Source organism: Misgurnus anguillicaudatus, chromosome 13 (genome assembly GCF_027580225.2).
Source record: "Misgurnus anguillicaudatus chromosome 13, ASM2758022v2, whole genome shotgun sequence".
Taxonomy (NCBI): domain Eukaryota; kingdom Metazoa; phylum Chordata; class Actinopteri; order Cypriniformes; family Cobitidae; genus Misgurnus; species Misgurnus anguillicaudatus.
Genome location: NC_073349.2, coordinates 4,537,337 through 4,564,499, shown reverse-complemented (window position 1 = coordinate 4,564,499; position 27,163 = coordinate 4,537,337). Strand labels below are relative to the sequence as shown.

Here is a 27,163-nt window from a genome sequence, read left to right as displayed (position 1 = left end):
CAAATAAATAGCTTATCAGCAGCTCTTATTTTACTTGACCTCAGCGCTGCGTTTGATACCATTGACCACAACATTTTACTTTCTCGTTTAGAAAATGTAGTAGGAATTCAAGGTATAGGGCTTGCATGGTTCTTATCTTTTAAATAGAACCTTTTCGGTAAATATTGGTTGAGATTGTTCACAACCTGCCTCTCTGCTTAGTGGGGTTCCACGGGGGTCTATTCTCGGCCCAACCTTGTTTTCTTTGTATCTGTTACCCCTTGGGTCAATTTTTAGCAAGCATGGAATCCCCTTTCACTTTTATGCAGATGATATGCAAATTTATCTCCCTCTGAAAAAGAACAGCAAGAACCAAATAGAGTTGTTGCGTTATTGTTTACATGACATTAAATCATGGTTATCTCAATTTTTTTAACTAAATGAAAAGAAAACTGAAATGGTAAATGTAAATTGTGTGGTTTGGAGTTCCAAATAATTTTGATGATCTGGGTGACTTAGCCCCCTTTTGTAAGCCATTAATCCAAAATGTAGGTGTTCTTTTCGACAGTGATCTCAGCTTTGAGAGACAAATTTATTCTGTCGTGAAGTCTTGCTTCTATCGTTTAAGAATAAAAGCAAAAGTGAAACCATTTCTGTCCACTCATGATCTCGAAAAGCTCATTCATGCATTTATATTTACAAGATTAGACTACTTCAATGCGCTATATGTTGGGATAAATAAGACACTGATTAAACGCTTACAATTAGTTCAAAACGCTGCTGCGAGACTTTTGACGGGTACTCGTAAGCGAGACCACATTAGTATTGAGCTCTTTAAACTGGCTACCGATCGACTACAGAATAAATTTCAAAAATTTTCTTTTCTTTTATAAAGCACTGTATGGTATGGCTCGTTGTACCTGGCAAATCTTATTAAGAAATACGAACCAAAACGGTCCTTGAGGTCAGCTGACCAGCTGGTCTTAACGACTCCAAGGACAAAGTGGAGAAGTGGAGATCGAGCCTAGTTTTAGATAATAAGAGAAGTTAAAGTGTCATTGTCAAAATTTGTTATGTTACAGTTTCAAAATGACAATACAGAGAACCTTGCTGTGTTCTCGGTATTGTCATTTTGAAACTGTAACATAACAAATTTTGACAATAACACTTTAACTTCTCTTATCCAAAAATAGGATAAGATAGGATTTATAAAAATTACTTTATAAAGCTGCCGTAAATAGAGGAAAAATATTAGCATGGGACCATGCCCTAGATTTGGGCTAAGCCCCCAATGTCTACAATGTCTGGCTCCGCCCCTGTTCTAAACCCTGCTTTTAACCCTGGGTAAAGGAGCATCTCACACTTGTAATTTAGAAGCAGGGTGGTCCCTGAAATTAACCCAGGGTTATGAAACCCTGCTCTGAAGCAGGGTTAGCACCACTTTTGCGGGGTTAACCCCGCGTTGCGATGCCAAATGCATGCAGTGTGAAAGTAAGAAGAGTTAGAAGAATGTTGTGACTCGATGCTTAGCAACGGGCAGCCAATCAGAAACTGGTGTTTTCAGTACTCATATCCCCATATGTGTACTGAAACACCTGAATTGGAGTAAAAATGACATCCTAGGAAACTAAAAATGTCCAAGAGAGATTTATGTTACCTGTTCTGTCACTAACGCAGAAGCACGAGACAAGCGGTTATTTAAAGCGACAATAATCACAACTGTTAATACTACAAGTATGCAAATGAAAATGTTAACCAAGGGTTTAGGAATGTACAGTGTGAAACGTGAAACGAATAACACAGGATTCCGTTAACCTGGGGTTTAGAATAACCCAGGGTTAACAATTTCAGGTGTGAAAAACCCTCGTGACAGAAACCTCCCTTTTGTTATTTTAAAGGTACAATTTGTAAGATATTTGCAGTAAAATACTTTAAAACCACTAGGCCAGTGTTATATATTTTGTCCAGCTGATTACTATCAATATCTCTAATATTTTCAACTACTTGTAAATTTTGAGAAAATTGCCATTCTAAACAGTGACACGGGGCAGTGCATTCGTCTGCCAATGACGTTGATATCCATGTTGCCCCTTGTTTGACAACCGTGCCGTGGACAAATGCAGAAGTATGTGTTAGTGTATAGCGTTTATGATAAGTTTGTTAATCAAATTGGCCTAATACTGTAACATCTACACTCATCTAAAGGATTATTATTGAACACCTGTTCGATTTCTCATTAATGCAATGGTATAATGGTGTGGGGGATGATTTCTTGGCACACTTTAGGCCCCTTAGTGCCAATTGGGCATTGTTTAAATGCCACAGCCTTCCTGAGCATTGTTTCTGACCATGTCCATCCCTTTATGACCACTATGTACTCATCCTCTGATGGCTACTTCCAGCAGGATAATGCACCATGTCACAAAGCTCAAATCATTTCAAATTGGTTTCTTGAACATGACAATGAGTTCACTGTACTAAAATGGCCCCCACAGTCACCAGATCTCAACCCAATAGAGCACCTTTGGGATGTGGTGGAACGGGAGCTTCGTGCCCTGGATGTGCATCCCACAAATCTCCATCAACTGCAAGATGCTATCCTATCAATATGGGCCAAAATGCCATGTAGAATTAAGGCAGTTCTGAAGGTGAAAGGGGGTCAAACACAGTATTAGTATGATGTTCCTAATAATCCTTTAGGTGAGTGTATGACTAACAATTGCATTTTAAACATTACATAAAACCTTACATAATGAAATGTAATGTTTTTTTTGGGGTGTAAATGTCATGGTCGTCTTCAGGTCACAGTTTTCTAAGTCATAGTGGCAGGATCATGGCAGCCCCATGTTTTGTATGAAGGCGAAAGGTGTGTTCGACATCGGCTGTGGCTGGATGTAACCGATTAGCGAGATTAGCCGAGTGCAGGCGGGGAGGAGCTGAAAACGGAGACGTGAAGTCGGACGCGCTGTGGTTCCAGTAGTTTGCTGCATTTACGTCAGGCATGGCTGATCACGTGCCGTTTGCTTGCTTAATCGCATTAAACATGATTTGTAAGATGTAAACTACATAAAAAGTGAATTATACTGTTTTGAATGTCCGTGTATGAGCATGAGTGGAACTGAAGAGGCTACCGCATCTGTTTTTACAAGAATAAAGTTCAACATAAGCATATATTATTTAAATACCAATGTAGTTGGGTCTACGTTTTTTATCCATTTTATTTGGATGAAGATGACACAATATAACATCGCGACTACATGAAAAGAGCTTTAACTGTTATAAAAATACAGATTTGTGAGCATTTGTGGAACTGAGGGCGTGAAAATAAGCATGAAATACACGTGATTGTTGTCATGTGGTGAATCCGACCAATGGTGAAACAGCTGTGTCGTCATTACAGCCCGTGCAGCTCCTCTTCGGGAACTGCGCTGGCTAACTCAGGCGGCTGATCTCCCATATGACACAGTCACGTGCCTGCAGCGCCAGCTTAAGTCGGACAAAATTACTAACCGGAATGCACTGCTTCAAGTCAGCCACCGATCGGTCTGCGCAGCGCCGCATGAAGTCGAACACACCTACTGGCTTTGTTTACTCAGGCCACGTGCTTTCTGTCTCATCTCCTGACCACACCCCCTTGTCAATCACCTTGTTATTGTTTGATTCATGTCACCTGTTCCTCCTCTTGATTGCTCACTTATTTAATGCCCTTGTATTTGCTGTCCTGTGTTCGTTCGTCTGTTTATATAGTGTTTTGTGTAGTGTGATAGTTAAGTCATTTCAAGTCTAATCAGGTTTACTCAAGTCTGCTTTAGTGTTACCCTGTTGGTCTGTTTATCTTTTGCCTTGTTTATATCCTTGTTGGTTTGTTTTTTCAGTGTAAAAGTCTTTGTGTCATCCTCCGCCTGCATTTGGATTCTGTCTCTCACCTAGGTCATGACAGTTTTAAGTAAGCAATAAGGTACGAGAGGCTGTGCTGTATCGTGAATAAGTAACGGCTGAAGGGCGTTGTTAGGCACGACGCGAAGCGGAGTGCCTGCAACCCCTTCAGCCGTTACTTATTCACGATACAGCACTTGCCTCGAGTACCTTATTGCTTTTATAAAACGGTTACCACACAATATTAAAGTAAAAAAATATTAGTGCAAATTTCATGAAGTTAAATCAATAAAAGCATACCTTCAGATAGAAAAAATAGTCCCTGACTGAGAACAACAACATGAAAGCTCAAATAAAAGCAACAAACTGTTCTCAGACTTGGTATCATTATATGTTTATGTGTTGCTAAGGGTGTTGCTAAGGGCGCAGTGATATTAAATAGAACCGTTGGGTGAAGCGGTCATAGCAGTGTTTTATTGTGAATAAAGCACACCTATTGACCAATCAGATTCAAGGATTGGAACTAACCGTTTTATAATATAAAATACATACTTTATTAAATTATTATTTTTTTCAATACATTTACACTGCTATAACTTTATTTATTTAATATTCACCACTGCAAACCACTGCTCTTCTTCTTTAAAAAGAGACCGACATTTAGCTTCTAGCCCAAAGAAAACCAGAGTTATATTACTTTGGAGGTGCATATCACATTCCCCCCCCTCAAAAGGGAGGAACAGTTAAAGGGTTAATTTGCAGTAATACCATAAAATGTGTCTTAGAATTACATACTGAAAAATTTGGATTCAAAAAAAGTTTAAAGCTGGATTATTAAAGTGAAAGTGATATTAACAGATTTAGTGAAGTTAATGTCAACAGTTTTAACCAAAACTCCAATGATAATCCTCCTGGGGTTTAATAAATGTCATTTTTAAAATAATTTGTTTCATTACCATTATACCTTTATACTATTGTATTATTTCTATTTTACCTTGAGAGCATGATTATTCATAGTTGTGATGGTTATTTAATACTTTGCTGTGTGTTAAGTCATTGACATTGCCTTAATTTCTGAAAAGTAAATTTCACACAGATGTCTAATTTTAGTCTTCGCTTGTTTTGGACTTGGCATTATAATGATTTTCACACTGTGTCATCATGTATTAGGATGTTAATGATGCAGTAATGTTTCCACATGGGAAAGTAAATGGAGAGATTTCATCTCAGATCTCTTCTTCTGGTTCACTCTCTCTCTTTCAATAACAGCAGAGCGTTGGGCTATAATTTAACATGCTGCACATTTACAAGTCATTCATCTTTCTTCACCTTAAAATAGACATCAGCGGGTGTAGCTGCATTGAATCCTCCATGACCTGATACCCGGAAGGATAACGGTTGTTGACGAGTAATGTTAACTGTAACCTGCTTTTTGTTTGGTTCATGTGGTAACATGTTGAGTCAGTGGAGGGAAGGTATGTGTTTTAAACACATTCTGCTCTTCAAAAAAATCCTCTACAGTATCTTCTAAAAGTGTTTTTGAACTGCAGGACGTCTGTATTGTATTAAATACATTTGTTAGATCCATTGAGTGTTGCTTTAGAGTTTTCTCTTTCATAGCTCACAGCAATTATGTTTCTTGGTTTTTCTTTGTCAGATGTTTCTCCTAAAATAAAATAAAAAAATGCTGACGTGTGCTTTTCTTAAGAGTGGAAACTCAAGCATGACATTTACCAATGACTCTCACACACTTCAGGACTGCAGTGTATATTTTAAGCTATACCGCAGTAAATATGTTTTTAGGGACAGCAGCATCCCTTGGACTGTGAACGTGAGACACGTGGACAGGCTGGAGAAATCCTGGCCATTATGTTTCCATGTGTGCATGAAAAGGCCCAGCAGAAGCTAAAATCGTGGCTGGCAGCGGAGTCCCCACAAACCTCAGGCCGTTCCTTCTCCGTCTGGCTGCGATCCCGGACGACTTTAACCTCAGAGTCAAAAATTCCCCTTCGCTTATCCTCTCTGCAGAACCAAAGCCGAGTCTCCACGCATGTGGGGAATTTAGACGAAACGCATGTCACCTACTTGTGGATCCTGCACTGGGGGGCAAAGATCAGGAGGTGGTGAAAGAAAGCTCTGTCTAGAGTTTAACCAAGTTACGTAAGGCGGGGGAGATCCGGGTACCAGCCGGTGGTGCCGTCATGGCTTGGGGCTTAGTGTGCGGGGTGGAAGCTCTGCTGGTGCGGAGCGGCAGTTTCGTATGGCAGATTCTTCTGTGGATTATCCGGAGGTTTTACCTGCAAAGGATGAGGTCGTGCCAGCGGTGCATACGAACCTGCTTCTACCTGGGTGATGTCTATCAGGTACTGCGGGTCTTTTGTGATGGAATGAGGTCAGAGGTTGTGAAATGCTTTGGATCTCGTAGAGCATCTTTATTGAGGATTTGTCGTTGTTTTTGTGCCATGCTGGCATCGTAAAGGTCTACAGTATTTTAATGGCTTGCAGTGGAGATTATAGTTTGGTTTGGAGATTTCCAAATTTTAACACAAAATGATCTGAGCTTTGCTATCCACATTCGTTTTATTGCTCTGTACTCGTATTTGGGACTGTTTTCATGTTGGCTTAGTAGAAACATCTGCAAAAAAACACTAAAACTCCTGAGCGACAAAGAAAAGAAAGATGTTTCTCTGGGTTGACATGACACCATGATGCTGTGGATATACACTGCACTCCAAAATAATCTGGACTGCTTGTAAAAAACTTCTGTTTTGCAGTTTTCGGATTTTATTATGTGCATTATAACATCAAATACAATTTGATTCCCTTTAGCTGCTTGAAACAGTTTAAATTTTGATGATTTGTGTGATCTTAACATTAATCTTAACATCTTAACCTCCTAAGACCCGAGCTTTGGTTTGGCTTGCATTTTAAATTTCTTCCAGGTATTTGGGGTTAGGAAGAGCCAATAAATATAATAACCAAATATTTTTCTTTGAACATGAAGCAGTGTAATTGACAGTCCACGTTTGTGTACAACAGGTTCTAGTTACACAGAAGTAAGTATTATGGTGCAAACAACAAAAAATTTGATGTCCACGTATGTGGACACAGCAGGTCTGAGGAGGTTAATTAAGCATTTTTAAAATAAATGTTTGTAAGGTGGTTTAAAAGTTATTTATATACAGAATAATTCAAAAATAATGCACACCCAAGGTGGTAATGCAGCACGATGCGAAGTGGGGTATGTGAAAAATAATGCATACCTGTGGAACATTTCTCAACCAATCAGAATGAAGCATTCAACAGCCCTGTGGTATAAAAGAAATGTATTTTACATATACAGCTGGGAAAATAAGTATTTGACACATCAGCATTTTTATCAGTAAGTGGGTTTTCTAAGTGGGCTATTGACACAAAATTTCCACCAGATGTAGCAATCAAGCCAAATATTGAATTTATACAAAGAAATCAGAACATTTAAGTATACAAGTTGAGTCATAATAAATAAAGTGAAATAACACACGGAATAAGTATTGAACACATGAAGAAAACAAGATGCAAAATGGCATAGAAAGCCAGAAGATCACCTGAAATCTGTCAGTATTGAGAGAGAAACCCTGTCCCCTATCAGTTCTAATTGATATCAGCTGCTTTAGTCCTAATTGATGGCCTACTTCTCATTACCAACGAGGCACACAGGAAAGACTTCATGATGGGTAAAAGCAAAGAACTCTCTCAAGATCTTCGTAATCTTATCGTTGAAAAGCATTTTGATTGGGAATGGTTATTGGCACATTTCCAGAATGCTAAATGTTCCTGTGAGCACTGTGAGCATCACTTCACCATAAACCGGCCACAATCAGGTGCTACATGTAAGATCCCTGTCTGAGGAGTCCAAAGAATAATCAGGAGAATTCTCCAAGAGCCCAGAACCACTCGGGCAGAACTTCAGGAAGACCTTGCTTCAGCAGGTACTGTTGTTTCAAAGAAAACTATAAACAATGCACTGAACCGCCATGGCATCCATGCACGCTCAGCACGCAAGACTCGATTGCTGAACAAAAAGCATGTTGAAGCTCGGTTAAAGTTTGCAAAAGAGCATTTGGAGAAGCCTGTGGATTATTGAGAGACTATAGTATGGTCAGATGAAAGCTAAATTGAACTTTTTGGCAGTCATTCTACACACCGTGTTTGAAGAAGAAATGGCACTGCCCACCACCCCAAGAACACCATACCAACAGTTAAGTTGGGGGTGGAAGCATCATGGTTTTGGGGCTGCTTTTCAGCAAGGGGTACTGGCAGACTTCTCTATTCATACTGAAGGCAGGATGAATAGAGAAATGTACAGAGACATTCTAGATAAAAATCTGCTGCTATCTACCAGAAAGCTAAAAATGAAAAGATGGTGGATATTTCACCAAAACAATGATCCAAGGCCAAGGAAACAATGAAGTGGTTTCAAAAAAAGAAAATCAAGTTGCTTAAATGGCCCAGTCAGCCCCTTGACCTAAATCCCATAGAAAATCTATGGAGAGAACTGAAGATTAAAGTACAAATATTTAATGACCATTTGTGTGGACAAATGGGCCAGAATCACTCCTGGGAAATGCAGACAACTGGTTTCTCTATACAAGAGGCGTCTAAAAGCTGTAATCACCAACAAAGGCTTTTTTACAAATTATTAAATAAAGTGTGTTCATTCCTTATTCCCTGTGTAATTTCCCTTTATTTATTATGACTCAACTTGTATACTTAAATGTTCTGATTTCTTTGGATGAATTCAATATTTGGTTTGATGGCTACATCTGGTGAAAATTTTGAGTCAATAGCCCACTTAGAAATCCCCTTACTGATAAAAATGCTGATGTGTCAAATTCTTATTATTTTCCCCACTGTAAGTTTATCCAGTAAATGTGTTTCCATCACAGTTCATGCGCTTGTTTTATTATCAGATAAGACATTTTTCAGACTAAATTGGGCACATTTTTTATGCTCTTAAAAAATGTATGTGCATTTTGGCGTCCATAAAACATTTTTTATGCGATACCTCAAAATGCACATAAAAAAATAAGTGTATGGAAGCATGCCTACTGTACGGTTATACACATTGAACCGTTCTTCTGTCAGATGATTTAAAAAATGACAGTTCATGTGAGACTCATCTATAATAACAGTGTAAAAGTTTAAAGCGCTGTCTTTGCTCTCTGGATTCAACCTATTAAACATGTTTGCATAAGAGTAATCCCTCACACAAATGAGTTTTGTTTATAAAGTATTGTATTATCTATAACACAAACGTATCTGTAAAATCTATTGTAGCATCAATAACATCTGACTAAAGACTTGTTCATGTTTGCCATGTTTTGAAGTGGACTTTTCCAAGAATTGTACATTCACTTTACCACAATATATTGTAAAGAAATACTTTTGGTTGGTTTATAGCACATATTTTTGATTCAAGCCCAAAACCAAAGCAATTGTGTGTTTAGCCACACATAACTTAACAACATGTTTGTGGTTATTTCGCATTCTTCTGGTTTGTTAACAGATGTTTGTCTTTTAATCTTTAGCCTACTAACTTCTAATATCTTATTATTTTCAGAATAACATGTTTAATATTTTGGACTGGAATAAATTAACCCTGAATTATTATAATATATCAGATACAGTAGTTGTCACAGTACAGTAATTGTTTTGAAAGAGAAATGTAATGATGGGTTATACTGTTTGTATTGAGTTTTAGATTCATTAGATTGATTTTTAGGCCATCTAACTGACTAGACAAACAGCAATGGTTTTACTTTGCTGCAGTATTTATGCCATACATGTGATAAATAGTTGATGGTAACCACATATTTATGATGATGTGTTGTAGTTTGTAGTTTGTTTTGCATGAATGTGAATATGACTCTTGTAGTCGTAGGGTGGTTTTTACCCTGCAGGCACTGTTATAACACAGGAGTGATAATTTGCAGAAACATCTTGTGTGATCCGTATGATTGACAGCTGCGGTGGAAGTTAAATATTCAGATCTTACTGTAACTGTAATGGTATTGTACAAAGCATGCATGTTGACATGTTTTAGCCCTGCAGTCCATCAGTAACATGATGTGATGATGTTATTATTGTGTCTGTAGATGACAGAAGGACGACTTTGCCAGGTTCAGTTGCTGGATGACAGAAAACTGGAGCTGTTGGTTCAGGTATGATGAGATTTAAATGAGTCTGATGAAAACACAATGGCAATAGACTTCTGCAGTATAAACCTCATGTTCATATACATTATTGACGGGTGGATTCTCTCTCTTACAGCCAAAGCTGTTGTCTCGTGAACTCTTGGATTTGGTATCATCCCATTTTAATCTTAAAGAAAAGGAATACTTTGGCTTCACCTATTTGGATGACACGTGAGTACTTTGTAATGGTCTACAGAAAGTCTGTAAAATCTGATTTAAAGGGGACATTTCACAACAATTTTTTAAGAGGTAAAATACCTTTTTGGGGTCTCGTACGTATGTGAACTTTTAAAATACCCCATAGATAATTTATTATGACATATTTAAATGACCACTTTGTGGGGGTGAGCAAAAATGTGCCATTTTTGGGTGTGTCCTTCTAAATGCAAATGAGCATTCCTCTGCTCTAAATGGCAGTGCCGTGGTTGGATAGTGCAGATTAAGAGGCGGTATTATAATAAGATCCCCTTCTGACATCACAATGGGAGCCAAATTTCAATTACCTATTTTTTCATGCTTGCAGAGAATGGTTTATCAAAACTAAGTTACTGGGTTGTTCTTTATCACATTGTCTAGGTTGATAGAAGCACTGGGGACCCAATTATAGCACTTAAACATGGAAAAAGTTAATGTTCATGATTTGTCCCCTTTTGAACCACAGTTGTCAGTATGAAAGGACATATCAAACCAAAGCAATAGCATTATGAGCTTCATTTAGATAAGTTTGTGTTATTCACTATAGAGCGGTTTTCCGGACAGGGTTTAGATTAATCCAGGACTAGGCGTTAGTTATATTAGGACATTTGAGTAGTTTTTACAAACAAACCTTACAAATAACAATACTGGTGTGCATGTTGAGACCAAACAATGTCACGTTAAGATATGTTAGTGCAAGATGTTTTGAACTTAAGGTAGCTCAAACATGCACTTTTAGTCTGAGACTAGGCTAAGCCCTGACCGGCAAACCGCCCTAAAATGCTAACATATCAAAGAAATTTAGACACATTTTTACATTAATTCATTTGGTAGACACTTTTATCCAAAGTGACTTATAGTGTGTTACAAAGTAAACATTTTAATCATCATGTGTGTTCCTGGGTTTGAACCCATGATTGATGAAGTTATTTTTAGTTAAAGGAACACTCCACTTTTTTGAAAATATGCTCATTTTCCAGCTCCTCTAGAGTTGAACATTTATTTTTACCTTTTTGGAATACATTCAGCTGATCTCCGGGTCTGGCGCTACCACTTTTAGCATAGCTTAGCATAATCCATTGAATCTGATTAGACCATTAGCATTGCACTAAAAAATGACGAAAGAGTCTCGATATTTGTTCCTATTTAAAACTTGACTCTTTTGTACATGTAGTTACATCGTGTACTAAGACTGATTGAAAATAAAAAGTTGTGATTTTCTAAGCAGATACTACTAGGAACTATACTCTCATTCTGGAGTGATAATCAAGGACTTTGCTGCCGTAACATGGCTGCAGCAGGTGCAATGATATTACGCAGCGCTTAAAATAGTCCCCAGCTATTGAAAGTTACCAAGGGGACTATTTTGACAGAAGAGTCAAGTTTTAAATAGGAAAAATATCGAAACTCTTTGGTTATTTTTTGCGCAATGCTAATGGTCTAATCAGATTCAATGCATTATGCTAAACCATGCTAAAAGTGCTAGCGTCAGACTAGGAGATCAACTGAATAGATTCCAAAACGGTAAAAATCAAATGTTTAACTCTAGGGGAGCTGAAAAATTAGTATATTATCAAAAAAAGTGGAATGTCTCTTTAATAAGACTTTGCTTATGAATATGTTTTTGAATATGGCGACCATGTGCTTCCATAAATCTACTATTTTCTGTGCTGACCAGCAACAAGTATCAGGTTTAGCTTCTTTCAGTTTTATAAATTTAAATAACTAGTTTTTATATATTATATGTAATATATAATGGGTCAGTTTCCCAGTCAGGGTTTATTTAAATAGTTTAAAAAAACATACCTTACAATAAACAATACTGGTGTGCATCTTGAGACAAAAAACAATGGCACTCATATACAGTATGTTAAGATATTTCAATGCAGCTCAAACATGCATTTTTGTCTGGGATTAAGATAAGCCCAGTCCGGGAAACCACCCCAAAATGTACTCAAAATACATTTATAAGAACAGGTTCTCCTCTGAAAAGAGAGATATTACTGTGTGGATGGTTTGTTAGATTAGTATTAAACTGTAGGGTCAGATCCGAACACTGAATTGCACATTTCAGTCAGATTGTCTTTTCCTCTGGCAGTGGTCAATGTAAATGGTTGCAGTTGGACCGCAGAGTACTGGAGCATGACTTCTCTAAGAAATCAGGACCCATTTCTCTTCAGTTTTTGGTTAGGTATGTGATCTCTACCTCATGATGTCTAATGTCACATGACCACATGAACCACACATTTCAGTCCAACATTCCTGAACCCAATCGGAGTTCACCGCTCAACATAATCACCTTCTTTAAGATTGGTGGATGTGATTTAGTGAATAAATGTTCTTTCAAATGAAATCTCCGTATAGTAATTGTATAGAAATGATTAATAACTGAAAGCTTGATCATATTTACAGGTTTTATATTGAAAGCATTTCACTTTTGAAGGAGCACACAACGGTGGAGTTATTCTTTCTGAATGCCAAAACCGCCATCTATAACGTAAGTACATCAGTTTCTCTAGCCTGTCTCATTTCTCATCTCTATGAACGATTACAAAGGCACAAACCTCAGACAGCTCATATATGTACGTGTCAGAGACTTGAGACGATCTTTCCCTGATTCACTTATGAATCAGACACTACAGTAATTCCTGAATGATCGTTCATAACTAGTGTGAACAGCATTATGATTCTTTCAGTTCAGAATATACTGACAGATTAAATCTAACACTTGTAGTTTGTATTTTATCATCAGTGAAATGTGTGAATGTTTACATTCAGCAAACTAAAATTCAAAACAACTTACACACCTTAGTAGTTAAATAATAAAAGAAAACATGCTTATTGTGTGAATATTACCTATGTAAGCATAGTTTTCTTCATGACAGATACACTCATCTAAAGGATTATTAGGAACACCATACTAATACTGTGTTTGACCCCCTTTTGCCTTCAGAACTGCCTTAATTCTACGTGTCATTGATTCAACAAGGTGCTGAAATTATTCTTTATAAATGTTGGCTCATATTGATAGGATAGCATCTTGCAGTTGATGGAGATTTGTGGGATGCACATCCATGGCATGAAGCTCCCGTCCCATCATATCCCAAAGATGCTCTATTGGGTTGAGATCTGGTGACTGTGGGGGCCATTTTAGTACAGTGAACTCGTCATGTTCAAGAAACCAATTTGAAATGATTCAAGCTTTGTGACATGGTGCATTATCCTGCTGGAAGTAGCCATCAGAGGCTGTGTACATAGTGGTCATAAAGGGATGGACATGGTCAGAAACAATGCTCAGGTAGGCCGTGGGATGTAAATGATGCCCAATTGGCACTAAGGGGCCTAAAGTGTGCCAAAAAAACATCCCCCACACCATTACACCACCAGCCTGCACAGTGGTAACAAGGCATGATAGGTCCATGTTCTCATTCTGTTTACGGCAAATTCTTACTCTACCATCTGAATGTATCAACAGAAATCGAGACTCATCAGACCAGGCAACATTTTTCTAGTCTTTAACTGTCCAATTTTGGTGAGCAAATTGTAGCCTCTTTTTCCTATTTGTAGTGGAGATGAGTGGTACCCGGTGGTGTCTTCTGCTGTTGTAGCCCATCCGCCTCAAGATTGTGCATGTTGTGGCTTCACAAATGCTTTGCTGCATACCTCAGTTGTAACGAGTGTTTATTTCAGTCAAAGTTGCTCTTCTATCAGCTTGAATCAGTCGGCCCATTTTCCTCTGACCTCTAGCATCAACAAGGCATTTTCACCCACAGGACTGCCGCATACTGAATGTTTTCCCTTTTCACACCATTCTTTGTAAACCTTAATAATGGTTGTGTGTTAAAATCCTGAGCAGATTGTGAAATACTCAGACCGGCCCGTCTGGCACCAACAACCATGCCACGCTCAAAATTGCTTAAATCATCTTTCTTTCCCATTCTGACATTCAGTTTGGAGTTCAGGAGATTGTCTTGACCAGGACCACAACCCTAAATGCATTGAAGCAACTGCCATGTGATTGGTTGATTAGATTATTGCAATAATGAGAAATTGAACAGGTGTTCCTAATAATCCTTTAGGTGAGTGTATGTCACATGTAGAGAAAACTTGAAAGAGTGTTTATTTGTCTGTGTTAGTAATAAAGCATTTTCATGATGACGAGCCCTAAAAATTGATTTCATTGTAATTGTATCTACAGGGTGATATAGAGGTTGAGAGCGAGCTGGTTTTTAAATTAGCTGCTCATGCGTTACAGGTACGACTGTCACAGGTTTAAATATCAAACATCAGTGTTACACTGTCTTAAATATGCACACATTCATAATCATTTGTCTTACAGGAATCTAAAGGAGATTATACAAGGTAAGAGTTTTTTAACAATAAGACCAAATTTCACAGACAAAGCTTAGATTAAGCCAGGATTAGGCCATAGTTAAATTATAACATTTGAAGAGTTTGGTTTCAAAACGCGATAAACACCATTTTTTACAGAGTTACTGCCAAAATCAGTATTATATCAGGTCAGTATTTAAAAGTAAATTCTTAATTTTACGCAAAAATTAAGTTGTTTATGTTGGTTATTTTGGTAATGTTATTCACTTTGTATTGCAAATTCATGAGACATGAGATGTGGACATCTGGTCTGTGTGTGTTCATGTGTTTTGAAAGAGGCGTGACTTTGGATGGCGATTTGAATGGAGGGTGGGATCGTGATTTCATTGCTAGTCGGCTACCGTTAGCATTTTTTCAAAATTAGAATCTCTACCTTTAAATTAAGCAGAGTTTAGATCTGATTTGTTGATCTCTGTTTCTTTCTAATTCGAGTTGTGTTGCACTACAGATTAACAAATCTTAGATTAAAACTTTAAACTGTATTAAACCCTTCATCTGCGATTTATTTTTATGTAAATCAGTCCGTTGTGATTAGCTTTTGTGTGAAAGTGATCTTACATCTTTGCATCTGATTTTCTAATTAAGTTCACCATGTGACTATGTAATGCCATGTGGAAATATAGCCTGACATATCATGTTAATAATGTTAAACATGCTGTATATTGAAGTATACTGGTTTTAATTGCAGTGATGAAAACACCAGAGCAGATCTGAAGAAACTTCCAACACTGCCCACTAAAGTACTGAAAGAGCATCCATCACTAGCATACTGGTAAGGTACACACTACTTCAGTTCAAACACACACCTGGGTTGTGTCCGAAACCGCCTTCTTTCAGAATATATATTAGGCAAATAGCAGTAGGCGAGGCGAGTTACATGTCCGAATTAATAGGATTTGAAAAGCAGTAGGCGGAAGGTACCCAGATGATCTACTGCTTCTGGCAAGATCCCAAAGTGTTTATTCGATGGACACTTTGCTGTCCTGTGATACCCCAGGAGAAAAGTTTTCCAGCGAAGAAGAAGGAGATGGTTGTTTTATTAAAAAATGCCGAAAGCGGTAACACTGCTCAATTTAACTCATTCCCCCCAGCCTTTTTTTGAAAAGTTGCCGTCAGCTTTTTTTGTGATTTTCACAAAATGCCATCAAGGAAATTTTTCTTCTATATATAAACATACAAATATATCAAATGAAAGAACAGACCCTCTGTTTTCAAACAAACACTAAACAAACTATAAGCTCTTAAATATGGGTATCTTTCTTCAAAAGTATTTTTTTAGCAAAAAGCTGAAATAATTGAATTTTTTGTGAAGGATTTTTGTTAGGGATCAGATTCAGAACGATTATCAAAACACACACGGAGTGTAAAATTAAAGGGACAGTAAGTAGGGTTTTAAGTGTTTTATTAATCAAAATCAATGTCTTTATTCATGAATATGTCCTCGTTGGTGTCAAATGACCTCTGCCAGTGGACTGATTTTCTTTGTAAGCTTAGAATTTCTCCTCTTTACTTACATTGAACGGGTAAGTCCAAGGAGGCTTCCATATCGTTCCGCCGTATTGATAAACTATAATAGCAGAGAGGGACAAAAAGCACTAGCCTACCAACGTGTTTCCACAAAGCGTTTTCATTCAGAACACGGGAACCAGCTGAAACGGAAAAGGGGATCATCATTACATAACGGCTACCGTAGTTGCAACACGCATTTGGAAAGGCGAGGCGCTAGAGAGCACTGTTCGTTTGAATGCAAAATACAATTTCACCACTAGATGGGGGGTAAATACTACTTATTGCCCCTTTAATAAATAATTTTTTGCTTCAGTTTTTTATAAATTGGGTAAGTGCCATCTAGTGGATAATCGTGGTATTACAGATAACCATAAAAACTCATCAGGAACATGTTTTATTTTTCATGCAAATGTTTTCTCTTAATTGACGAGATAACTCGTCAGTGGCGGGAAAAGAGTAAAATGCAAATACATATATTAAACAATCATCACATGTGGTTAAACTGCGCTAGTTTAACGTTATTTCAGTTCACGACTAACTTTATATAATACAGTACCTACTGTCACAGTATTCGATTTTGGACGCAGCCATGGACTGCCGTGGTTGAAGTTGTTTAGTTATCAGATGAGCATTATATAAATCTTTTTGAATTAAATTGCCAGATCAATAAAGAAATAACAATGAGAAAACAATATGACATACAATACTGCAGGATACATACCACACATGCAGTATTCTCTATAAAGAAATGTGTTTTGTGATTAGTTTGCTGATGTATTTTAATTGTTTCTTGGCTGTCATCTGGCTGATGTTCTGCAGTCAGGTCGGTCATTAAAGCATACTGAAGCTGCATTCATAAGCCATTTATAAGAGGTTTATGGTTTATGATCTGTGCTTCCTCTTCCTCTATATGCTGACACACTGAGATTCGGATGGGGTCGGGGGGAGGAGGAGGATTTAATCCTCGGCTCCGTAGGTTTCATCAGCTTTCTCTTTTGCAGTGAAGAGCGTGTTATTGAGAACTACAAGCTGTTGAAAGGACTCTCTAGAGGACAGGCCATTGTGCAGTGAGTATCACATAAACAATCATTCGTCTCAGGGGGCGGGCCTGATTTATGATTGGCTGCTTATATCCTGTCTACTGAAAGAACATTAGGATGCTAATCGCATAATTGATCATTACCTTTGTTTCAGGTATTTGACCCTTGTGGAGTCCTTGCCGACTTATGGAGTACACTATTATGAAGTCAAGGTAAAACACAACCACAATGTATCTGACCAATAAACAGAATCTGTATTTTAAAACAGTGATGACTCTTTATCCATAGATTTTGGTTAGTTTTGATGATGCTGCTGACATATATATTTCTTAAAAAATAACCATTTATTTTCTTATAGGATAAGCAAGGGATTCCCTGGTGGCTGGGTATCAGCTATAAAGGCATTGGGCAATATGACCAACAAGACAAAGTAAAGCCCCGAAAGGTACGCTGTGGTTTCTTATCTCCGGGTACTGTACAAATATTTGCCATCATGTCGAGCTCAGTATTCTCATGTGACTTGTGGCGAGTCAAAACTTGCTTTCACAATTTATTTGCACTTCAGTCAATTAGCATGAAATCTAATGTGATGCAACATATAGAGTTCGTCATTAACCCAATCAGATATAGATCACCACAATATGAAAAAATGAGATGTTATATTCAGTCTGTACAGGATGTCTGGATAAAGTGTTATGTAACACCGAGGTACATTACACACTGTACTCCTGACATCATCATCAGAACTCAACCAGAGAAAACCTGACGTCTGCACACAACACAACAAACACACGCACGCACGCATTGCATTGGCTATTGTGAAAGTAATCATCCTCATTTAAAAACCTAAATATCAAACCTTTTCAATATGATCGTGCATTCTGGAGGTGTAACGGTGCGTTCACACCAGACGTGGTAGAGGCGGCAAGCGTGAGTGATTTACATGTTAAAGGCGGAGTCCACGATGTTTGAAAGCCAATGTTGATATTTGAAATCACCTAAACAAACACGCCCCTACCCCAATAGAATCTGGACCTTCTGTTGATAGACCCGCCCCACACATACGCAACCCGGCAAGGATGTCGGTTAGTAGACACGCTCCTTACTGCTGATTGGCTATAAGTGTGTTTTGGTAGTCGGCCCGTCTCCTTTTCCAAAGTGTTTTTCAAACATCGTGGACTTCGCCTTTAAGTCAATGCAAAGACGCGAATAGGCATCCTGCGGCACGGTACGCGTTCCGTGTGAATTGAGCGTTGACGCGGGAAATGTGTGATTTGAAAACTCTGAACTTTGCCGCGTTAACCAATCAGGATCTTGCTCTAGTAGTGATGTGATTATAGGAAGCAAGCGGAGGCAGAAGAAGCCCCTACCATGATGCGAATTTCCGTGTGAATGTCTCGAATGACTTGAATTTCACGCACGGCTTTCACACGCGAATGAAGCGTCCAACTACGCGTGAATATTAGGTTTTTGCCGCATCTTCCGCGTCTGGTGTGAACGCACAGTAAGATTTGATCTGTAAACGTCACACATTACATGATAGTCTGAGCCGGACATCAGAACCAATTGACTTATGGCTAAGCCATGCCCCCAAACGCGATGAGCCAATCACAGTGAGCATAGCTAACCCAATACACTCGAACATTCTCTGCTTACACGTCCATTGAAATGCATTGCAGTAAGTCAGTTTTCATTATATTTCATCATATTTATGTGCTTTTTCATGTAATTTTAAGTTTAAAATGGTCAAACGATGTGCATGGGGTACATGCAACTCCGACACTAGGTATCCCGAGTGGCTGGGCGATGTTGTGTATTTTTTAACCCTTTCCCAAGCCACATCTCAACCGAGATAAGGGTTTGCTTAATCCAGATTAAGTTACGCGGTAGACCACAACACCAACTAAACGTGGATAAATTAAACAAGGATGTCTACATCTGTTCTAAGTTAAGTCAACAACGTATTTGAACGTTATCTTTAACATCTCTAACGTAACATTAGCCTTACATTAGAAAACGTTAACGTTAGCTTCTAGCTGCGTTGTACATCATGTCACCTAGCTTCATTAACGTATCTGTAAATAACCGAGATAACAAATGTTATTTGTAATAGCATGTTGTGCTTAATGATTCCTTTAAATACTGTAGCACCAAACTAACGGAGATGTAACTTACTCTTGGTAAAGATGGTAAAAAGGCTTGTCCTGGAAATGTATGCTGAAGCTTTTCATCGAACTTCTCAACAATAAAATTATTAATATAACCCTCCAATGCATAGTTAAGGCCCTTTTGGTGAATTCGAGATTATATATAGTCTCTCTGTCTCCAAAAATCACCAATTGCCTCTGTGAAATGTCTCCTACTGTGACAGCTGCCAAAGCGCCTGTCACCGAATGTTGATTGTTTGTCTGAGTGAATGGAGGGGGCGTGGCTTAGCCATAGCTCAATTGAAGTCAAGGACAAGGACCTTAGATTATTGGTAGGGGGGTCAGGAGAAATTCAGGCGGAAAATCCTGTATTGTGAGCTTCTGAATGTAAAACATTTATGCTGAGGACACACCTAACAACTTGCTGAAACATTTTGAGATTAGACTCAACACACTTAAAGAGTGCTTCTAGCATAAATTATTTGTAAACAAAAATGGGGCAACTGGAAAAGACTAGCCGTTATGATCAAATTACATTTATAATCTATGCAAAAATTATTAGGTGTGTCCCCAGCTTTAGTCATTTTGAATAGCTCACATCAGGAATTGTTCTTCTCAATTTTAATAAACACATTTATAACACAGCCTCTTGAATGATTTATTCTGATTGGTTGAGAAATGTTCCACTGATATGCATTATTTTTCGATAAACGCACACCTGACCTGCCAAATGTCTTAAAATAACCACCAGAGCAATGTTTGTATAAGCGTAATAATTGACTTTGGTCCTTTAAAGTATTTGAAAATAGGATGTGCATTTTTTCGAATAATTCAACGGCTCGTCATGAATTATTCCTTACGTAAACATTAATGTAAATTATTAGGGTGAAAATGTTGTAGGCCAGAATCAAACTTGCATAAGTCACAAAAGCACCACATATATATTTTATTTAACATAACTATTATGTAACATAAAATGAGATTTGTTATTAAACTAATAGTTTAGGTGTCAATGGAGAAGAGTTGATCCTCCTGCAGGGAGCAGTGAGAGTGATCCACTCCAGAGCGAGCGAGCGAGAGAGAGAGAGAGAGAGAGAGATGTGAGGAGTTACATTGGCATGTGAGTGAGGTCATAAGCAGTGAGGTTGGGCTTGAATGTTTGTAGAAACCTGAAGAGACACGCCAGGAACAGTGAGTAGATCATAACATAATGTACCACAGGATTTGATTAACCACAGGACTTAACCTTTTCAACTACCGGTAAGAAGCTCTGAGAGCTAAATAATTCAATTTAAAAGTGCAGAATGTTCACGGTAACACATCGGAGGAGAAAGTGTGTGTGTTATTATGTATATGTTATGGTAGCATCTTTTTCGTGCAACAACAATAGTGCATACATTCATTATATGGAGTAAAAAACAAGAAATCATGTAAATGAATTGGTTTTATTCAGGTGAGTAATGTTATATAAATGCTTTTCTCCATGTTATTAAATGGAAAAGAGCTGCTGGTAGTACAGTACATTTAGATGGATCAGGACACGGATCGGTTCTTTAAAACAGTTAAAAACTGAATATAAATGAAGTGTGGATAGAGTTGCGTGTCAGTGAGATGTTGTGAGTCACATTGAGGTGAGGTGTAGTCAGAAACTTACAGGATGTGCTTCTGTGTTTTTATCTGTTAGCTCTTTCAGTGGAAACAGCTGGAGAATTTATACTTCAGAGAGAAGAAGTTTGCTGTGGAGGTAAATGATCCTCACAGGTAAGAAGCTTTTTAAAATTAAATATTACATTAGTGTGTGAAATAACCAGTCAGCATTACAGTTCATGCAATGTAGATGTTTACTAATGTTTATGTTATACAGTTAAGTAATAACTGTAAGGATTCTTGCTCATATGGTTTATTTTGATGATGATGATGTTGATGAAGAACGTCTTTATTAAAAATGATATGTTGGGCTGACAGGAAGGTCATTTTTAATACGCTGAAATACGTCTGTAAAGTTCTGGAAGTGTATTTCTGTCAGCAAATGAATATTGTGGCAATATATGGATTTCTTTACAACTGTTTAGAAGAATTTTTTTCTGAATGTATTTGGATTGAGGTTCTGGAGCAAATAAGGATGAAAAACAGTCAAAATATATATATATATATATTAAGTTGTGATGCAATGTTACATGTAAGTTTTAAATAGGAAATTCCCAAAAAAATATGATTTTCTAAGACCGAAATGTATCAAATCTTTGACATGGCCTTACTCAGTCAGTATTACAGATACAAGGTGATATTTTTATCAAATGTTCTTTTACTTTATATTGAATGACTTTATGTAAAAAATGTAAAATGGCTGAAAAATGACTATAGCCAGGTCAGGGCTCAACACAAAAACAAATGTTATGCTGGCCCAGTCGGGCCAGTGGTTCAGGTTTTCACTTCCCCTTCCAAAATTTCACTGGCCCCACAAAAAATATTCAGGTTACATTTAAAATAATAATTCAAAAGTCAAATATAATTGTATAAATGAAGAGTTTTGTTGCAAAAGAAGATAACTCCGTTTTTTGTTATTTTTCAGAAATCTCTTTTTTTTGGTTGTGCATTCCAATTAATATCAATTTTTGATTTAAACCTTCATAACTTCAAAAATACAGCTAAATAGCACCATAAAACAAAATAATAACATGATAACACAATAATAAACATGTTTTGACAAAAATGTTAAAAACGGAGTTATCTTGCTTTGGAACGAAACTTTTGAAATATACATTTATTAAGATAATTGTCCATTTTAAATGTAAACTCTAATTTTTAAATTTCACAACTTTTTTAACGTAAAAGGCTCGCGACTTGTCTGCTTTACCTGATTGCAAACTGAAAAACATTGCATAACTTTTGTGTTTTACCCAAGTCAATGTCTGCTTCCAAGATGTAAAAAAAAATGTTTTCGTATGACGTAACACGCAGCAAAACTTAAACACTTAAATGTGTCTCAATGGTAGCATAAGAATACATACAGACAAATGGCCACAAGCAGAACATATATTTTAGTGACTGAGGGCGAAGCACTGGCCCAATCGTGCACGTGACAATACTTTTTACTTGCCCGAGCATCTCTCACGCTGGCCCCGGGCCACCAGGCGGTCCTTTCTGTTGAGCCCTGCAGGTTTTCACAGGCGGGGTCACAATTATTCATACATGTGGAAGATGAACACGACTGTTGTTTGTTTTGACTGGGTGTGTAGACAACATTATATAATTGTATAAAACAGCAGTAGTGTGTGATATGTGACCATATTTGTGTGTTTGTGTGTCATACAGGCGAGCAGTGACTAAACGTACATTTGGCCAGACAGGACTGGTGATCCACACCTGGTATGCCAGTCACTCATTGATCAAAACCATATGGATCATGGCTATCAGTCAACATCAGTTCTACCTGAACAGAAAACAGACTAAAGTAAGTCACAGCTCTTATTTTATACAGGTCTTAATTCAAGTCAATTTATTTAGCACCTTTTTGCAATGTTGCATAGTTTCAAAGCAGCTTAACATGAAAACAGGAACGTTATTAAGTATTATATAGAGAAACATGTGTAGTATTATTGCACATTTGTATTGTCTTCATAGATTATAATCGAATAAAATGATAAATTTACTTTTTCTACGAATATCAATGATAAATAACAGGCATCAAATTAAACCAAACATGCATTTTCGTCCTACATGGAAATTGCTCAAAGATTATATAAAAGCAGGAGTTTGACATTACATATAGAATTTGCAACAACACCATGAACAGCGGTGTAAAAAGCATAAAGAAATAATAACAACATGAATATGTGCACACCACCATCACAGTTAAGCTAATGTCAGCATTATTTCAGTAAGCAGACACGTCAACAGCAGCAAGGAACCAAAACTGCACTTGTTGAGCAAAAAGTATTTTGAGAAACCAGACTGTGCCCGAGGATCAGTTCTACTGAAACACTACAGCTGCACTTTTGGTTCAAATAAAAGTTTATATAGCAATTATTAAGTTTAGATTATTTACTGTACAGTACATAAATGCAACAAAATGGTTTGGGATTTGAACAGAATTTAGTTGCAGGCGTCAACATCATTCCTAATTAATGAAACATTTCATAATCCTTTCTACACCCTTCTACACCCATAGTCTGGTTAGATCACTGCAAAATCACAACAAAACAAACAGGTGTGTGTGTGTGTGTTTGTGTGTGTGTGTGTGTGTGTGTGTGTGTGTACCTGGTAATTATCACATTGTGGGGACCAATTGTCCCCACAAAGATAGGAATACCAGTGTTTTTGTGACCTTGTGGGGACATTTTGATGTCCCCATGAGGAAACAAGCTTATAAATCAAACAAAATGATGTTTCCTGAAAATGTGAAGTAGTAGAAAGGTTTCACAAAACATGGAAACCAGAATGTGTGTGTGTGTGTGTGTGTGTGTGTGCGCATGTATGTGTTCTCTACAGCCTTACAATTCATTGTATTGTATAATACCATAAGGTATTTTAATTTTATTCAATTAAACTTATTCAAAACTACTGAAAGAGAACAAACGTGCTTGTGTTTTCCCATATATTGCACTTTTTTTCTATTGGTGGGTCTTGATATCACCTGTTAGGTTGAAAACGTTTGGAAACCACTGATATACAACACACAAGCAAGATTTATCAAGTATGCAGGGGAAACAGAATTAAAATCCTTAATTTTTTATTACTTAGATCATGTGTCTTGCCCAATAATGTAAGGTAGCCTAATTTAAGTTAAAAAAGAACAAATATATACAGTTGCAATCAGAAATATTCAACCCCCTCACCTCAAAAAACATTATAGTGATGTTGATAAAAAAAATAATAAAAATCAATGCGAAAAAAACTTGTGAAATAACAAAAAATATTTATTGATACATACAAGTTATTTTGACAACAGAAGTTGACTTAACTTTAAAGTTCAAATGAAAATTGTAACTCTTGTAACACATGAGCATGTGCATTATTATTCAACCCCCAGCTTCAGTACCTTGTGGAGTGTCCTTTATTTTTTATAACTTCTAACAAACGGTTTCGATAAGTGCTGACAAGCTTCTTACACCTATCGATTGGAATCTTTGCCCATTCTTCACATGCAAAAGTCTGTAACTCAGTGATGTTTGATGGCTTCCGTGCTGCAACTGCCTTCTTCAAATCCCACCAAAGATTTTCAATTGGATTTAAATCTGGTGACTGAGAAGGCCACTCCAGCATCTTTAACCAAGCTTTAGTTGATTTGGAGGTGTGCTTGGGATCATTGTCTTGCTGGAAGATCCAATGATCACCAAGGTTTAATTTGTCAACAGAAGGCTTCACGTTCTTCTTTAAAATGACCTGCTATTTCTGTGAATCCATGATACCAGGTACACAAGGTACACTGCAGCAGAAAAACAGCCCCACATCATCAATTACCCACCTCCATGCTTGACCGTGGGGATGGTATTCTTTTGGTCATAAGCCTGAACTTTTGCACGCCAGACGTACCGCTGGTCCATATTTCCAAAAAGTTCCAGTTTGGTTTCATCAGTCCATAGAACTGTCTCCCAGAACTCTGTAGTTTTTTCCAAATTCCTCCTGGCATATTCTAGTCGACTCCTGATGTTCCTTGAGGTCAAGAGTGGAGATCCGGCCATGAAGTCCTTGCTTATTCAGTGCACGTCTTATAGTTGCCTGAAGCACTTGTACCAGCCTTCATCAGGTCATCCTGTAGCTGTCTTGCAGTCACACGCGGGTTTTTCTTAGCTGTCCTGACTAAGTTGCTAAGGGCCCTTGATGAAATTGTGGCCTTTCTTCCACGGCCAGGCAGGTTTGCACCTGTTCCATAAGTTTTAAACTTCCTTATAATGCTCCCAATGGTGTCTCTTGGAATGTTAAATATTTTGGAAATCTTCTTATACCCAAGGCCCTTCAGATGTGATGAAATAATTTCCTCTCTTAGCTTTTGTGGAAGCTCCTTTGTCTTTCCCATGATTGCAACTCACCTTGAAAACCTTGATGGTTGGGGTTTATATATGCATCACAGCTAAAGCAAATGAAGGATCAATATAGAGTTCCCAAAGGCTTAATGAGGTTTCAGCTCCACTTCAGGCCATAAAAACTGTCAGAAAGCTTTAAAAATAATAAAATTATATAGGGGTTGAATAAGTGTGACATGGCTATCCTATAACACACAAATTCTACATCATACATTTTCTGTTTTGATTTTATGCATCACTTAACTCATAAAAAAACTCATCCAAAGCAGAATCCCTCACTTTGAAAAGATTTTTATTTATAAATCCTTAAAACTCTTTGGGGGTTGAATATTTCTGATTGCAACTGTAATATACTTTCAAAATTTAGTTTTACTTGAGAAAACATATTTATACGAATATGCATCAAATAGATTTTTGTTACTCTTTCAATAGACAATAATGACGATTTTTGCAAAAAGGTGCAGTGAAGTGCTGACTGTTTTTTACATCCCTGCTTAGAATTTAAAGAATTAAGATTTATAGATCCTTTTAAGGGCCGTTCGCATCATGTCACTCTTAAGTTTATTTAAATGTAGATGCTCGATAAACACACTCAAATATAGACGCCTCTGAAACAAAATCTCCTCTTGTTCACAATGAGTGGACCTTAACCTACTGGTCTCACAATTCGATTCGATTATGCTGATTATTTAACAACCCTATAACGTAAAGCAAAAATTATTTTTACATTTCTTTCAATAAGTGGTCCAGACCAAATCAACTTGGGCATAAAGTGGTGAGGACATCTGATCTCCCACCCGCAAATTACACGAGTGGGGCTGCTGTGAGTGCAGAGGATCAAACAGCAGCCATATTTCAACTCAGTGGCATGACAACACCGGCCTTCGCTGCCAAAAAACAGACCGGCACACCTCCCGGTTCCTACCCATTAGCCAATCCATGTGTGTGTTTATTAAATTTCACTGTGTTTCCCAGCTATACACTCGTATCCCTTATTTCTTGTCTTAATAAATATTATAATAAAATAATAAATCGATTTACATATGCTGAAAACAGTAAAGAAACAAAAATCAGCTTGTTGCTCACAGAAAATAAAGATCATATTAATATTTTAATTGAAGACATTAAATGGACACTGTTGAATAAATTCAACATTTATGTATTTGGGATTTATGTATTTTTATGTAAACTTCCAGTGCATTACAAGCTATAGATTTGATCAGTCTCTGTGTTTACTGGGAGTAAACCCAAAACCTTTTGCTGCTAACGCTATATTTAACCTAGTTATTAATATGCATTACCAACTAACATTTCTGAAGAGATCTCATTGACCACTGTGCACAAAGACTGCAGTCTGCGGTTAGAGATGATTTTTTCTGTATCCAAACATTTCTCATCAAAGCTTAACAGGATTATCTAAGTAATCTTCAGTCATTCTGCATCTCTTTACTCTTTATTTAGCAACAATATTTTCATGTATTTTCATTTTCTTTATTCTAAAGGAAATTAAGCAGAAACATCTGAGACCATTTTTCTTAAAGGAAAACACCACCGTTTTTCAATATTTTACTATGTTTTACCTCAACTTAGACAAATGAATACATGTCTATCTTTTTCAATACGTGCACTTAATCTTTGTACAGTGCATCGTGAATGTGTTAGCATTTAGCCTAGCCCCATTCATTCCTTAGGATCCCAACAGGGATGAATTTAGAAGCCACCAAACACTTCCATGTTTTCCCTATTTAACGCCGTTACATGAG

General features: G+C 37.3%; 1 protein-coding gene across 2 annotated transcripts in view; it reads left to right on the top strand.

Annotated features, from left to right (window-relative positions):
• Positions 1-27,163, top strand: part of frmd4bb (FERM domain containing 4Bb) — a 63,587-nt gene that overhangs the window by 15,752 nt on the left and 20,672 nt on the right. The window contains exons 1-13 of one of the 2 annotated variants that reach the window (XM_055189390.2): positions 6,023-6,218; positions 9,993-10,058; positions 10,168-10,262; positions 12,385-12,477; positions 12,699-12,783; positions 14,485-14,541; positions 14,626-14,648; positions 15,367-15,450; positions 17,189-17,254; positions 17,382-17,439; positions 17,586-17,672; positions 21,059-21,135; positions 22,690-22,828. In XM_055189390.2, the coding sequence (XP_055045365.2) occupies positions 6,057-6,218; positions 9,993-10,058; positions 10,168-10,262; positions 12,385-12,477; positions 12,699-12,783; positions 14,485-14,541; positions 14,626-14,648; positions 15,367-15,450; positions 17,189-17,254; positions 17,382-17,439; positions 17,586-17,672; positions 21,059-21,135; positions 22,690-22,828 (1,092 nt within the window). In that variant the 5' untranslated portion in view covers positions 6,023-6,056. Of the gene's footprint in view, positions 1-6,022; positions 6,219-9,992; positions 10,059-10,167; positions 10,263-12,384; positions 12,478-12,698; positions 12,784-14,484; positions 14,542-14,625; positions 14,649-15,366; positions 15,451-17,188; positions 17,255-17,381; positions 17,440-17,585; positions 17,673-21,058; positions 21,136-22,689; positions 22,829-27,163 lie in introns of those variants that run through there. The other variant, XM_073874871.1, reaches the window with a different exon arrangement.